The sequence below is a fragment of the Epinephelus moara genome, chromosome 21 (genome assembly GCF_006386435.1).
Source record: "Epinephelus moara isolate mb chromosome 21, YSFRI_EMoa_1.0, whole genome shotgun sequence".
NCBI lineage: Eukaryota > Metazoa > Chordata > Actinopteri > Perciformes > Serranidae > Epinephelus > Epinephelus moara.
In genome coordinates this window covers 13,988,838-14,005,751 of record NC_065526.1, presented here as the reverse complement: position 1 = coordinate 14,005,751, position 16,914 = coordinate 13,988,838, and the positions used below count along the sequence as shown (strand labels likewise).

Sequence of the window (16,914 nt, the reverse complement as noted above, 5' to 3'; positions counted from 1 at the left end):
GTTCTTGTAAGAGTGGCTTGCAAAATTAGAGTGATTTAAAGCAAACGGTACCAACCCAGAAAATTATGATAGCACTGCCAGAGAACACATGATGAAAGAAATTATGGATTTGTGGGAGGATTCCACACAACAAGAAGTGTGTCATTTTAGAAAGATGTTTTGAAAATGCCCTCTGACAATTAACAGATCACTGAAAGGAGCAGTGTGTATGATTTAGTGGCATCTAGAGGTGAGAACTGCAACCATCTGAAACTTCTCCCATGTGTTCATTGTTCAGGAGGTTTTTACCTAGAGCTGAATTATCTTTAGAGGTCTCTTCCTCTCCAAAGCATACAGGCTGGCTGATTTAAACCGGTAAAAACACTGAATAAAGCAGTTTCCAGTCAGTGTTTTCCGACCCCATTTTGCTCATCGCAGATCACCTGCTAATGCGTGTGCACATTTTTCTTTGATAACTTGATGTGTGCTCATCTTTTTCACTGACAACTTCAGATCCAGATAATCAGGAGGTTTTTACTGAGAGCCAAATTACCTACTGCAGTGATGTGGGCGCTGTGCCGGACTGTTGTGGTGAAGAGGGAGCTGAGCCAGAAGGCAAAGCTTTCGATTTAGTCAGTGGCGGTTCTAGCCTAAATGGCGCCCTGGGTGACACCCCCCACACCTCGAGGTCCCCCAGGAGGAGCTTGAACGTGCTGCTGGGGAGAGGGACGTCTGGGGTGCTTTGCTTGGCCTGCTGCTAGGGATGGGCAGCACAAGCATAAACACTATTCGAAAATCGTGGCAACTATTCGACAATTTTTTCGAATTTGTCAATTTCCATGACCCGGCCCCGGATTCGCAATGAAAAAGGATGGATGGAATGGATGGTCTCTTGCTCTCAAATACAAACAGACCCAGTGATTTAAAGCGGTAAAAACATAGATGTTGTTCAGTCAGTCATGACAGGTTTGTCTGTTCTGGGCTACTCTAGAAATATGGTGATGCAACATGGCGATCTCAGTGGATGAGGACCTGCTCACTATGTAGACTAGTGTGGTAAACAAACATGTCCCTCTTGCACTCTCATTACTGATGCTTTTTGCTCTGACCTTTAAAATCGAGCTCTAATGTGCTCCAATAAACTGATAACTGCATTCTAAACATTATAAGCACTGATCAATTACAAGTAAATTTAACTGAACTGAAACATTTATCAGTTAGTCTCTCGTGCTTGAGGTGAAACTAAATCACCCTCTGAATAGGCACTTCAATCTCTTCCTGGTATCTACAACAAACAGGCAGAGAAGCGACACACCCACACACAGACACACACACACACACACACACACACACACACAACGCCACCAACACCATCCAATTAATCTCCTCAGAAACAAAGGGAGGCTTCTAATCAACACAAGACAGAGAACAAGCCATGGCACAACAAGCATGGTAATAGCAGGCAGATAAGGCAGATAATTGTAGATGCTGTACAGACAAGCAATGAGGGTGATTTTGTACTACTCCAACATTCAGTCCCTCCAACCCAGCTCTGACATAAATGATAAATAACAGGGTTCTGCAGCTGTTTCCTGCAGAGTAATTGGTGAAATTGGGAAGTTTATCTGTGATTCACAACACGTGATCCGTTCTGTCAATAGTACAGTTATCGTGAATTACTGCGAAACAGCTGCCAACACAAATAAATCTTTGGCCCTTGACTAATCTTTTTTTTTTTTTTTCAATCTCTGAGCTGAGAAATGTGAGAAAAATACTGTGTTTGTCTCAACCCTCCTCTTCTGTTAACATAGATTTTTTACTACTCTATCTATAAGGACCCTGCTGTGAGTAAATAACACCTCATTTGTAAGGGTTTAAATCAATGCCACATCCCACACTTACTCTTGTTCTTTATCTTACTATGCAGGGCAAACTTAGAAGACTGTTCAAACTTGAACTGTAGGTATAGCATAAAAAGGCCCAGACAGTGAATAATGACTTTTTCTTTATTCACTTTTTCCACTTAACTTCTGTTTTGTGTGACTTTGTTTGCGTGCATTACCCATCCTTACCGTCTGTGGCTTACAGGACGATATAAAGAATGAATCTTGATTTGTATACCACTTAGCCCTTACACATCCATTTTGCACATTCACCTGTAAGGGTAGGGTGTCCCAACTCTTGTTGGGATAGAGTGGTAAAGTGTTAGGGATACATGTAGGGCTGCCCCCTAACAGTCGACCAAATGTCAGTCAACCAGAACGGTCATTAGTCAGCAGAATTTCATTGGTCGCGTAGTCGGAAAAAACAAACAAATTTAAAAAAAACGTGAAGCTCTATCAGGTGCTGTGCCTTGTCAAAATAAATCAAGACCTATATGACTGCACCATGTGGGAATTCAATTTGAAAGGAGAGACACAGGAAGAGGCCACGCTCAGCAGTCAGACAGGAGACATGTTACAAACCAATCACAGCTGACAGATATCTTTCCCTTCTTCCGTAAATATTCAGTCATGTTAGTGCAGGGCTACCCAGAGCTTTACATCTGTCCCACAGACGATATGCCTATACACACTTATAAACAGCGCCTGCAAGAGGATCAGCTTTGCAATCAGGTTTCAGGTAAATAGGTTATATGATGCTTGTTAAGGTTGCTTAGTAACCTCAGACACAACCTGCCAGGGCGCTCTTGAAAGCTGGCACAGAAAAGGCACAAGAGTAGTGCCAAGCGCCCGACCTCACGTTTTCTACACGGTTAAAGATGCAGCATGTGTACGGCCCAGGGCACGTGGTACCTGCGGTTATTCCACAGGCTCGTTGATAACATGTCGGGCAGGAAATCCAAAGTGTGGGATCATTTTGAGAAGGTGAAGGACAAACCCAAGGTGATATGTAAACTCATCTTCATTGGTCGACTACAAACATGACGTATCATCTGAAACATGGAAGTAGCTACATGCCCATTAGCCCACAGCGTCATTAACAGGCGGCTCACTCAGTGTGTGACGTGCACTTGTAGATAAAATACAGGCCTATATTAATGAAGGTTATTAGTACGGTTTTGTATTTCTCTGTAATGTAGCACAGTGTTAACGTTACTGATACTATTCTTTCTCACACCTTCAACTCAAACCATTGTGTTGCCCCGCCCAAAATATATCATTTAATAATTAAATTGATATCGTAAACATGCAGGCGGCTAGTCGACTAATGGCCCTAAATGACGACTATTGGTCAACTAGGAATATTCTTAGTCAGGGGCAGCTCTGGCTACATGGCCCTACTAACTGCGTGTTATGAGAGATCTCTAGAAAGATGGCTGCACAACCAACAAAAGAAACCCATAAGTGTATTTTCTTAATTAATAAAGCTGTAAAAATTATGAATACCATTGTTTTATCATTGGTTTAATGTTGTTTCAATGGTCCTTTTCTTAATAACAAGCATGACAAAATCATCTCTAGTATGATGACGTCTCTGAAGCTAACTAGCTAGCTAGCTAGCTATCATTCCATGGTTATTGCTGATTTGTGCATGACAGTCCCATATTCAGACATATTTCCATGTTGAATTCCCCACGTTTGATGGCATATGACGCCCAGATTTGACTTAAGTCCAGGAGCGAAGTTGCTGCACTTGTTGCCACTCTTCTAATATCAGTGCAGACTGGCAGGGTAGGAGCACAGCTGCTAACGTTAGCCTGCAAAGCACCGTTAGTGGATTAGTCATGAAGCAGTGTTCTTTTTCATTAGATGACTCATTGTGTGAAACATAAGTTCTGAACGAATTGTTAGCATCCATGCTTTTCTATCTCCATCTAAAAAAAAGAAAATACCATTGTGACAGCATGAATAATATGAATAATGTATCTAAGTCTTGAAGGGTTTTCCCATTTCACAGGGGAAGTTTTCAACCAGTACCCTTTGTGACTCTGTTCCAAGTGGCAGAGGGACACTCGGAAATGAGGGGTAGGGGTAAAAATAAGAAATGGGTTTAGGCCTTTGATTGTGGGTGAACATCTTTTGAACTGATTCAAGGAGAGTGAAAGATGTGCTTGGAGGGAAGAGATCCATCCTCGACTCCATTATGAAGGCTGAAAAAGAGGAAGGAAAACAGGCCTGTGTGTGTGTGTTTGTGAACGTGGTCGTGCTGACATACACACTCACAAATCAGTAAGTGCTTGTGTGTGCGTTTGTGTGTGTGTGTGTGTGTGTGTGTGAAGGTTTCCGTCAGATGTGACATTCCTTCAGTGTGTTCGATCGACAGGGAAAATGGAAGCCTCTTTCTTTCACCCTCTCTTTGCCAGCTTCCTTTCATCCCTCTCTGCCCCTCCCCATTCGGGGTGAGAATTGCAAAATCAATAGAGCTAAATGGAGTTGCTGCGGAAGCCATTGAGTGTCCTTTCTAAGTGCTGGAGGAACAAGGACAGTAAGAAGCAGCTGTGACACCCCACAGTCACCTCTTCTCCTTCTTGCCTCCTTTTCAACAGTCTCCACGACTCTCTGAGCTTGTTCTCATTATCAACCACAAAGCACTGCAGAAACTCAAAGTATTAAATTACCTGCTGTTTAGTCTTGTTATTTTCTAGAGATACTGAACAAGGGAGAAAGAGACGTGTATTTCAAAAAGTAAGTAACACAATGTATAATGTAAAGAAATGTGTGGAAAATAGGTCACTGAGGCCAGATACTAAACTCACTTTCATTTTTCTGGCTTCACGATTTAGTTTGCTGCTTAACTTTTATTTATTCAGGAAGTTTTATTGAGTTCAAGATCTCTCTAACAAGAGAGACCAAAAACTCAGTCCAGTTGCCATAAAAAAAACTGCTGGCATTGTACGTCTCTGTAAACCATGGATAAGTTACCGTTGGATGTTGCACAGCATTCGACTTGTCATAGCAGGAAAATCACAGGTACAACTAACAACATTAATAGTGGCTCTGTTCCTTTAACTGAGCTGCAGTGAAACCAGGAACTGGAGCTGGATCATCCAATGGGATACAGCCTTAATAATGCTATTACATGTGTGTTTTTCCTGCTATGACATGTCAAAATGTCTGAAGACTAAAAAGCTTTACTGACAAGTATTTGATTAATATGTCATGTCCGCTGTTTAATACATGTTTGCAGCTACACATGTTTTAAACTTTCAATACTATTCAATAGTTTTTGTTGAAAGCTGATCATGGTTTTAAGAACAACTGAGAAAACATAACCATATTGTTGGTTTTAGTTGGCAGTCATCAATTTAAAATGATAAAAAATGCATGTGCTTGCATTTGCAATTTAGTTTTATAGTCCACTAAACCTTCTGGCACCTTCAAAAAAATAAATAAACAAATAAAAAAAAATACTGTATTAGCATAGGGCTGCAGCTGTTTTCAAGGACAATGCATGTTTGTTTTTTAACATAAATTCCATGTGCTTCTCCACGGCACGCATCAGATTTTGATTTCAGTTTTTCAGTTTAAAAAAAAAGGTGGTCTCTTCCCAGACTCACCATTTTGCACTGAGCAGAGGCCAAAAACCACTGAAATAAGAGGTAGACAACATTTGTCTCTTGAAGGCAGTTGTCTAGCTCACAGGATGTAGACTGTACAGATGGTAACACACTCCCTGTGTGTAAATCCCCATTGCTGCGTGAAACTAGTTTCGCATAGCCCGACTTATCTCCACACTTAATTTTAGCACTGTGCATGAAACAACAACAACAATAACCTCCGATCTAACAACCTATACACTAAAACATCTAAACAGGTTTTGCCATTTTAATGCCAGTTCCCTACTGACACTATTTTGCGATGGCACCATCACTGCATCCTGGGCTTAGTGTGGCCCAAGGTGATTGTGATTGATTTGAAGAAATACAAACAACCCATGTTATTTTTTCCCTGAGTCCTGCCCTCAAACGCGATGAGCCAATCACAGTGCGTATAGCCACTCCCATCAGTGTTGCCAACTTAGCAACTTTGTCGCTATATTTAGCGACTTTTCAGACCCCTCTAGCGACTCTTTTTCGAAAAAGCGACTAGCAACAAATCTAGCGACTTTTTCTGATGTTATTGAAGACTTCTGGAGACTCTGTTGTGAGAGCACATATCATTCTTATTCTTCTCAACGAGCAGCGGATGCTGCCGTGGGCTCCTCTCTCGCCCCAAAGCACTCAAAGTCCACCCAGTCCTTCCTCCCAGCAGCAGTCAGAGCAGGAGATGTTAACCCCTCCACGTCCAGACTGCAAGTGAATCGCGCATGCGCAGAACCGCCACTGGCTGATCCCGACATGGTTTACAGTCAGGGCAGGATGTAAATGTAAAATTTTCTTTGTCTAATATAAATCACTGAAAGAAGGTTCATTTGTAGTTCTAAACATATTCAGGGTGTTTTTTTACTCAGTTTTTGTGTTTCCCACGATGTTATTCCTCTCTCCTACAGCAGCCATTACAATTACATGCATATGGACAATTATGCAAATTAGGCGATGATGTCTGTTCTGGCCCCTGTTTAGTTACTCGTCCTTTACTGACCCCTAGTGGACACTTTAGGTAGTGCTTTTTCTTATGTTTTGTTTTATCCTCCATGTTGTTTTCAGTTGAACAAAGAGCAAGCTACCGTGTTGATGCAGAAACAGTTTTCTCCTTTCGACTAAGCCTTGGGGTTTATATGTCTGTAAGTAAAGATCTGAAATACTGCTAGAGTGTTTTCATGAGGATTGTTCTAAAAAGAAGAATGTTATTTAGTTGTCAGATGAATGTAGGCTACACATGCTGGTCATTTGCTGCACTTTTCAGCTTATTCCTATGCAGGTCTATGCTAAGCTAAAAAGCTGTACAATTTATGCTACTTACCTGAGTTACTTACTCTTGCTGGATATTTATGTTAGATTAAAATACTTACCTGCCATGTTACCTGTGAAAAGAAGGAGTTAAAAAAATAGTCATTTAAGAAGTAGTTTATTTCATTTCATTACATTCAGTTGATGAGCATTTCATACATGGAACTATTTACATTGTTGTTATTATTTCATGTCTGCATATATGTATTTTGTGTACTGTACATTGATATATGCTTTGTATTGTATTTTTCAGTTTTACAAAAACGACCACCAGTAAAGCCACATCTTTCTCAAGAACACGGCTTATTGGAGTTTTTGTTCGCTATCTGTCTTGCCTTGCTCAGAACGCAATTGTGAGGACAGAATAACGTCATTTAGCGACTTCTAGCGACTTTTAAGACAGCCAATAGCTACTTTTCTTACTGAGGAGTTGGCAACAGTGATTCCCATACACTCAGACATTCTGAGTTGGCAACAGTGATTCCCATACACTCAGACATTCTCTGCCTGGATGTTCATTGAAATGCATTAAAGAAAGTCAGTTTTGTTCAGTTTTATGAGCTTTTTCGGAGATTTGAAATTTAAAAATGGTCAAACAGTGTGCATGGGGTACATGTAACTCCGACACAAGGTATCCTGAGAGGCTGGGCGACGGGGTGTATTTTTCACACTTTAAACCACATGTCAACGGAGAAAAGTGTCTCCTTTGGATAAAGTTGTGTGGTAACGTTAGACCACAACATCAACTCAACGTGAATAAGATTAACAATGATGTCTACATCTGTTCTAAGGTAAATCAACATCGTGTTTGAGGCAACATATTGTCACTTTGCTGGAAAGTTATCTTTAACATCTCTAGCTAATGTTAGCTAAAGTTAGCCTAACGTTAGCTCCTAGCTGCGCTGTTCATCATGTCACCTTGTTTGCTGGGAGTTCATTAGCCTATTTTGTTCTAGTTTTTGTACTTTGGTGATCGTACATCATTGTTAGCTGTTGTCCAAAGGGCTCTAGTTAAGCTAACGTTAACTTCTGGGCCCGTATTCACAAAGAATCCTAAGACTAAAAGTAGCTCTTAGTGACGTCATTTTAAGAAAAATCTTAAAATTCCTCGAATTCATCTAAGCATCTTAGGCCTTAAGAGAGCTCCTAAGGTGAAAAACTGTTAAGAGGAGGGAGGAGGACTTTTAAGAAGCCTAAGAGTGTCTTAAACAGAGAAGATGGCGGAAAGACAGAGAGGAAGGAGCGATATTCTCCGTATAGGCCTATTGAACGACAGTGATTTAATAAGACGCTACCAGCTTGATCAAGCAGGGATAATGTTTGTGGTTGACCTCATCAGGGATGAGCTTACTTTTCCCACCCAGCATAGTAACGCAATAACGGCCGCTTTGGATTGCAGCACGTACCAGCGCTTCTCACACTCATCGCTTGTGCGTAAAAAAGGAGAGGGAATGACGCATTGATTTGTCGGGCAATGCACTCCCAAGTCTGCCTCTTCCCTTGTGCCGTGATCCCGGGACCGAATTTCCCTCTTAAAACTCCTTTATTCTCCTCGACGAGCTGTGCCAACAGCAGGCACTGCTCTTCTGTCCAGTTCGGCTTTCTCGTTCTTTTTTTCTCCATTTCGTTCGTTGTTTTGGTCATTCTGCCAAATCAAACCGCTTTTTACAAGGAGGCCAGCAATCACAGTAATTGCTGACAGCTGAGTCTGCCTCCACCATTAATATCAAATAGATTAAGTAGTAAAATTACCAGCATGGCGAGTAAACATAACAATAAGCAAATCAATATAATAATCGGCATGTGAATGAGGTATGTTCAAACATTTTGAAACTGTGTAACAATTAATTTAATTTTGTTGAGTTTCATCATCATGACATAAAATTATTTTCACGATTACACATTTCTTAATACAGTATAAGTTCTATGATCGGTTGATTTCACTGTCCATTCATTACTAGGAGCGCTTTTTTTTTTTTGGTAACAACCAATCACAGCTTTTAGAAGACTGCGTCATACCTAGCAACGGGGTCAACCACACCTCCTTACTAAGATAAACGTTTCTGTCCCCTCCTTGCTCAGAGTTGCTCTCAGAAACTTCCTGAATCACTCTTAAGCTAAGATTCCTTGCTAGGAATTTTTAGGCTAAGTTAGGAGCTCTCTGAGAGGACTCTGAGAATCTTTGTGAAAACGGGCCCTGGAGCTTAGCTTCCTTAATTTATCTGTAATCGCAGAGATAACAAAGGTTGGCAAACGTTATGCTGAATGATTCAATGTAAATATTGTAGCACCGAACTAATGGAGAGACACTCTTAGTAGAGATGGTAAAAAGGCCGTTATCCTTTTCCCATATTCTGAGCCAAAAANACACCTGCCATAGCGCTGGTCACTGAATGTTGATAGTTTGTCCGAGTGAGTGGAGGGGGGCGTGGCTTAGCCATAGGTCAATTATGATGCGTTCAGCCAGACCTTCCGCCAGCACTCGCACTGCACAAGATAGGTCTGGCTATGAGAGACTATGAAGGCAGTAGCCTTTAGTCGATAGTTGTATGTTTCAACCAGTTTCACTTAAGTTCTGCTCTTTCCACCTGCATGTAAAACCACTGTACCTGTTGCAGTAAAGTGCTTGATATGTTCAAATATGCAGGAAGTCACGACCATAAAAATGCATATTGACCAATGGTTAATACATCAAACTTCAGTGTATATCACAGTTCAGTTATCAGTAGTTTCTTCTTTCAGTCTGCCAAATTGTGCTGCTATGATGTCATATACCTCATCAACCTCCAGTATTTCAGACCAGTTTCCATTTATATTTAATGAGAGTCTCTGCACAAGTGATTTGTACTGATGAGTAAGTCATCATGTATTCTCTTTGACTGCACTGCATGCTTCCTTTATGGTCCTTCACAAGATCCAACTTAAGGAGCAAATGGGATTCCTGTCATGTACTATATGTGTGTGTTTTGGAGAGGAGGAGAAAGAGAATAAGTGAAAGATAATAAGAAACAGAGAGCGAATGAGAGGAAGCAGGACTGAAATAGAACTGAGTCTTGAGGTTGTTTGCTTATTTGCTAAGAAAACTCAGCAGTCTGCTGCTTGGCTGCCCTTCTCTTTGTCACATCCACCTCCGTGGGCCTCGGGAGGAAAGAACACTGGACTGAGAAAAACACTTTTCAATCTACCTTTGACCTAGAACAAACAACCACCTGGTTGGAAGGTACACACCAGCACCAGCAGAGATAGTGCCAGGGAAACGCACTGGGATGTGTGCATGCACACAATGAATGACTGCACCACACAAAAGACCTCAGCCTTGTGTGTCATTTTTCCATCAAAGATAAAAAATATGATATAATTGGACAAATCCATATTAAAAGTAGTCATTAAAGTAGACACATATGCTGATGCATGGTCACACAGTCACGAGCACACATACAGGAAAAAACCAAATCTCTTATAATCTGCTTAGTGAGCAAAACTCCTACGAGCCTGCTGTAATTACGAAGCATTTTTTAATAATTTTAGTATGAGGTGGACATATGCTGTATCCCAAGGGTAAACAGTTAGATTAGATTTACATCAACCATCCATTATTATGGAGCTGAGGAGAGTCTGTGGGAAGGGGAGATTCCTGAGCAAGAGTTTATTGCCTTATCATGAAAATAATTTTGACTCCGGGGACTTTCTTTTCTTTTTACAGTAGGATTTTCTCTGCTCAGTGACCGGCCTGGTGAGCTAGAGTGACTGGACGCCCTTCAGCCGGATGATTCTCATTCAAGCGTCCACCTCACTGTGGTGTCCTTGAGCAAGATTTTTCAGCTCCACAGTCACTGGTCTCACGTTGCATCGTAATGTCTTTAAAGGAACAGTGTGTAAGTTTTAGTGGCATCTAATGTTGAGGATTGCAGATTGCAACCAGCTGAGACTTCTCCCGTATTCTACGTGTGAACTCCAGGTAAGAAGGTATTTAGCAGGAGCAAAATTATCCACAGATGTCCTCCTCTCCAAAACAAACGGACCTGGTGAGTCAATCTGATAAAAACACTGAATAAAGAAGCGTCACGTTAAAAAATCAGTGTTTTTTTAATGCTGTCTGTCTTGACAGAGGGACTGCTAACTACAGTGGCCGACGCAAAAACACAAATGGTCCTATCTAGAGCCAGTGTTTGATTTGTCTGTTCAGAGCAAGTGTACACATGGCACTGCAACATGGCGGACTCTGTGGATGAGGACCCGCTCCCTATGTAGGAACAGCTCATTCTGAGGTCACAAAAACACAACTTATTTTTTTAGGTGCTTATACACTAAAGAAAATAACTTATTATAATCCATTTCTGCCAATATATCCCGCTCAAACGTACACACTGGACTTGTAAGCATGGGGTAAAAAAACGGATGTCACTTTGAGGACTAAACCTTAAAATTCGTATCCTTGTGTTCTGAAAAAACACCTGCTCACTGTGCATAATGTTTTGTGAATTTCAGGGGGTGATTAACCATTGTGTAGATCTGCGGGATAATTACAGTAGGAAAAGCACTGTGCAATATACAGAGAGAAAAATAAGTATTATTATATGCATCTTCCTGGCTGAAGCAACTTCATATGGTGCAATTTCTCCCTTTCAAAGGCTTTCTGTGGGACTGAAACAGTAACTTCACTGCAAATTAGTTCAACAACTCTCCAGAACTGCATGACAGATAATAGAGATCTGCTGCTGGGTGAGCTATTACCCATAACTAAACAGACTTTCCACTTTGGGTCTATGTGTGTGTGCGTGTGTGTGTGTGCATGCACGTGTGTGCGTATGAAAACAGTGTCTTCTACCCTCTTATCTCCTGCAGTGAGCAGAAGAAAGTGATGGAGGGCCTGCGGTAATTAGAATGGAGAGCCTCTCCTTTCACTACACAAATAATGATAGCCCTTCACCTGCTGTAGAAAATCACCCTGAATCTATGCTTGCACTCAAATAGGACACAGACAAGCACACACATAGACACACACACACACACTCCTCACCTGCTCCAGTTTCCAGTGGAACTCGGCAGGCCTGAAAGTGTCGACCTGAGTGAAATCTCTCCTGAGCAGGAATACCAGGCGGCAGTTGTGGACGTACAGAGAGTAATGGTGGCGGTTCATTTCTGCAACGGGAAGATCACAAACATGCGTGGTCACATACTGACATAAATGCATGCACACAGTTCAACATATCTCAACATTATGAAGTGCATAAATCAACAAGCCCTCCACTTTGAGGACATTAAACCGATGCACCTGCTCCTTTAGCTTTTCCTATTGATTTCTTTCTGTAACCATCCAAAAAATGTCACACAGCCCAGCTGTGTCAAAGACTGAACTCTTTCCAGTTACCTCAAATTGGTTCTCCACATACAAAACACAGCTGTCAGCAAGACAGAAAGGGTCCAGTGAGTGTGGTCACAGAGTGCAGGCTGCTGGTATGTCTATTTGGTGGAGTATTGACTGGTGTCTGTATGAGATGGCAATGAAAGGTGAGTCCCACTTGCTCTGCTTTTATAGTACACTGACTCAGTCTGAGGTGGGATGAGGTGTGCAACAGATTCTCCACAATAATGAGCCATTGCTCATCTTTTTTGGCTTTAGTGTTATAAAATGGCAACAGATGTTTGTCATTTCCTGCCTGTAAAACTGCAGTTCAAAACAGCATCTAAGCAATATTGTGAAATGTCAAGATTATTCAGTTTGTAATAATAAAGTTAACAGAGAGCTTTCATACACTTCTAAGATGTGGGGAAAAATGTGTTTACATTTGTTGTTTTACCATTTCACTTCAGGCTGAGAGATAAGTCAATATTAACATTTATTGTCATTTTTGCCAAAATCTGTCACAATATTTGTGTTTTGTTTTTGTGTGAAATAGTAAAGAAGCATTTTACTCACAGTAGGGGGATGAATCTAAGGCTACATCCACACTAATACCTTTTCATTTTAAGACGAAAACAATCTCTCCAAAATATTGATGTATCACTTCTGAATATTTGAAAAGGTGTCAACACTCATGTTCTCCAGTATCGATACTATTGATACTACTTTCTCACTCTCTTCTCTCCAGCAGTGAGGTGACACCTGCTCCAACACAGCACTGTCTTCTCATCACTTGTCTCATTTGCTCCGGTGGCAGATTGGCTTTTCACGGTTTTGTTTTTTACTTGCACTTTTTTTTTTTTTTTTTTTTTTTTTAATGTATTCAAATCTCAGACACTTCTGAACACGTGCACTACCACAAGGATATTGTTTTGATTACTGTAAAAAGGTTTAATTATTATTATATTATTATAAATTTTAGGCCCTCAGTGTCAATTTTGCCCACCCAAAAAGGTATCGAATGTTGATATTTTCAAGGTTCTGTATTGGAGTTATAAATTCCACTATTATGGCAACACTGCCGTACACACAAGTGTTGTCGCACCATACCAAAATTAATCTTCGTCCATACTAACATGCCTAAAAAGGCATATTACATGACCATCCATTCAGTGTAAACAGGAAACAGATTGTCTAATCTGTGGTTGTTTGCTTATTTATAGAAAATACCACATAGATGGCAGAAAGTAAAGACCAGTGATTTCTGTGCTTGGACCAATGACGAGGTGGAACAGTTACATGTGAATATAAGGAGGTCAAGGCAGCAGAAAACATATTCAGAGTCGCTGTGAAGCAAATACAGCAACATATTAGAGTGGTACCAGAAGCATTAGCCATTGCTGGAGGAAGCCATGGCAATGGGAAAGGAGTATTACACAAGAAAAATAAAATCACAAAAGGTATGTTGGCCAAGCTATGATGTTTTGGCTAAACAGTTGTGACTGATAAGACCAAAATGGAAAGCAAACATGGGTTTCTGTGTTATCATTTTCAAAAGTCTCAATTTCTGTCCCCTAGACTAAAACGCAACCCTGGAGTTTTGAAACTGAAACAAGGTCAGTATCTTTTTCAAAAGTCTCTGTTTTAGGGGTTCAAAACGTTTGAGTAGTAAACGTAGCAATAGTTATGCATCTTTAAACTAAAACCTACTAGTGTGGAAGAAGCCTAAGCATAACTTGTGATCTTCTGATAAATAATTTAGCAATCATACTGACATGTTGCTATCAAGACGTAAAGCTTTAATAATTATAATTATTAAAGCTTTACGTCTTGATAGCAACATGTCAGTATGATTGCTAAATTATTAGTATAATGAGAGTTACTTTGCCCTTGTTTCCCGTCTTTGATGTCACCAGGCTCAGCCAGATGAGTGATGGGATACAAGACATGGGTGTCTTTTTTTTACACAGTTTTGGTGATCTGGCCTTCACACTTAGCCTTCTGGTACCGCTCACATCCTTAAGCCAAACAGTTGCAAATGAAAAAAGGGTTTATAAGATTCTGATGGTTTAACACGAACCACTCTGCAGTTTTGCATTACAAGATCAGACTACACATTTCGTAAGCTAATAAGCCATCTGTGAGACCATTGTGAGAGCGTGCAATGTGCAGATGGCTCGCTTAATTACACAGTTCAGGCAGCTCGGTTTAGACATGCAGTGGGGAAAAAGTTTAAAGTTTCAAAGACCATTTGCCATTGTGGGCTTCAGTTTTGCCCTAATCTTGTTGTTTTTGACCATGTTATGGTCATACTATGTTTAAAATGCTGAGGACAAGTCAAAACTGCGAAATGTCTGAGCAAAGGAAGCCAAGCGTCTCATAGTTTCCTTATAAAGTGGAGCAAAAATGTTTCTAAAATACAGGAAAATTGATGTGAAAAATAAATTTTCTCCTTCTAACATGTCAGACAGAGGAAATGAATTTCTTAACAGTGAGTTCGTGTGAAATTGTCTCCTCACCGGTCTTGTCAGAGTTACACAGTAAGGTTTCCTTCTCAGCTCTGAGTCCTGGACTGGGCCCGTGTTTCATCCACGTTGCTATGGTGAACTGGTCTGTCAGGTTCTGGGGCACCACGTGATCTGGAACATTAGCAGCCTGTCGTCCGTCGAATCTGTAGATGAGGTCACTGTCTCGGCCGCTGTCAGTCAGCAGAGACGCTGTCCAGTTTGTGGAAGGGCTGGGAGCAGGAAGGAGGTCGGTGCTGCCTGATGCTGCACCTTGATGTGCCAATCAGAGAACACGACACTGTCAAGACGGCTGCACAGAAAATCAACCTACGGAGAAACTGCCTCTCCACAACTTTCTTCTTTCTCTTCCTTTATACCAGAAGTTAGCAGATATCAGTTCATGACCTAATGTTGTTTTTTCATGTCAGAATTATGGATTAAACAAATGTAACTGTGAATCAGTGAATGTTTAGAAAGGGTTGCTGATATCATCGAGCATGGTTACTAAGTGAATCTGCTTGAATTAAACATGTATTTGATTTCCACAGGCAACATGAACCATGTACACAGTTTAAAATAAGATTTGCGTGGGCCTTATACTGTTAATGCAGTGAGGCTCCACTTCACTCACATCAAACATAATATGGCAACTTCAAAGTATGTTTTGAGAGCAAATAATTGAAGTTGAAAATAACTGATTTTGACTTTTGTTCTTCCAAAACAATGAACTGATTCCTGAATTTCTCAACATAAATATTCTGTACGTGTAATGTTTTACATGTAGATATGTTACAAGGTATAACTTGAAGCAATAATTAACACGTCACAGCCTGTAAATTTAATTCAAAATTAAAAAAATAAGTTTCAAAATAGTCTCCAGGCTTGAAATGGCACACTGGAAATTGGTATATTAAGAGAGGCTATAATGTCAAGAGGTAATTTCTGCTTTAAATTAAAGTTTTCCTTGTCTCTTATTACCATTACCGCCCTGTGTGCTCTCACAGTCCCCAATTCTTAAATAGCACCTCACTATTTTTAACAAATCATTTCATGGAACTTCTGCCTCTGAAACTAATTTCTTTTCTCTCCACTTACCACAGAGTTTCTGCAGAGATTTCTCAGAGTAGGTTTCCCGGTCACAGCCCTTCCCGATGTGATTAGTCTGTAGCTCTACCATCGCCTTCACGCCAGACAGGGGACCGCCACACGTTTCCAAGTGCATCTTGGGAAACAGCTGCCTGCTTCCAGTCCCTGGCTCATAGTCCACCCGCTTGTTCCAACCTTTAAGGGTCACAATTTGTTTAGTAGTTTGTTTAGTCATGACAATTACGGGTAATCTAGTATCACACAGTTAACAATGGTTGTTTTTAGTAACATGTCTTAAGTATTTTTTTCACACTGCATAACAAAATACATCAAACATTATTCCATTCTTACTTTATCTGAAATGAAACCTGATGAGTAGTTCATTTTAGATCTCATAGTAGTTCTCTCAATAAATTGATCTGACAAACACACTGGGATATCGAAGCATCACGTTGGTTGTGGTTTCACTGCGGTGTGGGGATAACATGAGATATTTCTGTCTGACCCGTCTCTTGCAGCTGACACCACACTTTGTACTCCGCCTCACATATTTTAAGAAACAGTAGGTATTTGATGGTGAGAGGGGCTGCCTTTGATATTTGTCTTCTCTGAAACAACCACAGGTTCACCACTAACCTTTCATTTTGTACTACAATACTTCACTTTAGATCAGCCTCTCTGTGTGTGGAGGTGATTTTGGCCTTTGTATTAAGTAATACTTCACATCCCTCAATGACCATTTGGTTATGAATTACTCATCACAAAGAACAAAGAATCCAAAAGCCAACCACAACAGCAAAACTATATCAAAACATCTGTTAATGTGCAGTTTAATCCAAGTCTCATTTATCCAGTCGTATGTTCAGTGCTTCCCAAAGGCATGCATTTTTGCTAAAACTGGAATTTTAAAAGCACTTTTGCATAAACAGTCTCAGGCACAGACTAGTAGCACGCCTGCATTGTTTGTCAGTGGTTCCCAACTGGTGGGTCGTGGTCAAAAAGTGGGTCACAGGTCCAATCTGAAAGGACTGCAAGAGACAGGCAAATGTGTCTGTCAATATCCAGGACAGAGCTTTTAATTTGAAGTGCTGCTTCCCTCTGTAGACTAAGTGACTAACAGACAGCTACTTGACAGAGACAGCAAATGAGCTTGAGAACACGGTCAA

The 16,914-nt window shown here is 40.7% G+C and overlaps 1 protein-coding gene across 1 annotated transcript in view; it reads right to left on the bottom strand.

Annotated features, from left to right (window-relative positions):
• Positions 1–16,914, bottom strand: part of clstn2a (calsyntenin 2a) — a 229,796-nt gene that overhangs the window by 35,882 nt on the left and 177,000 nt on the right. The window contains exons 7-9 of the mRNA XM_050033688.1: positions 15,758–15,943; positions 14,675–14,932; positions 11,832–11,953 (exon numbers count right to left, since the gene is read on the bottom strand). Coding sequence (XP_049889645.1) covers positions 11,832–11,953; positions 14,675–14,932; positions 15,758–15,943 — 566 coding nt within the window. The remainder of the gene's footprint in view (positions 1–11,831; positions 11,954–14,674; positions 14,933–15,757; positions 15,944–16,914) is intronic.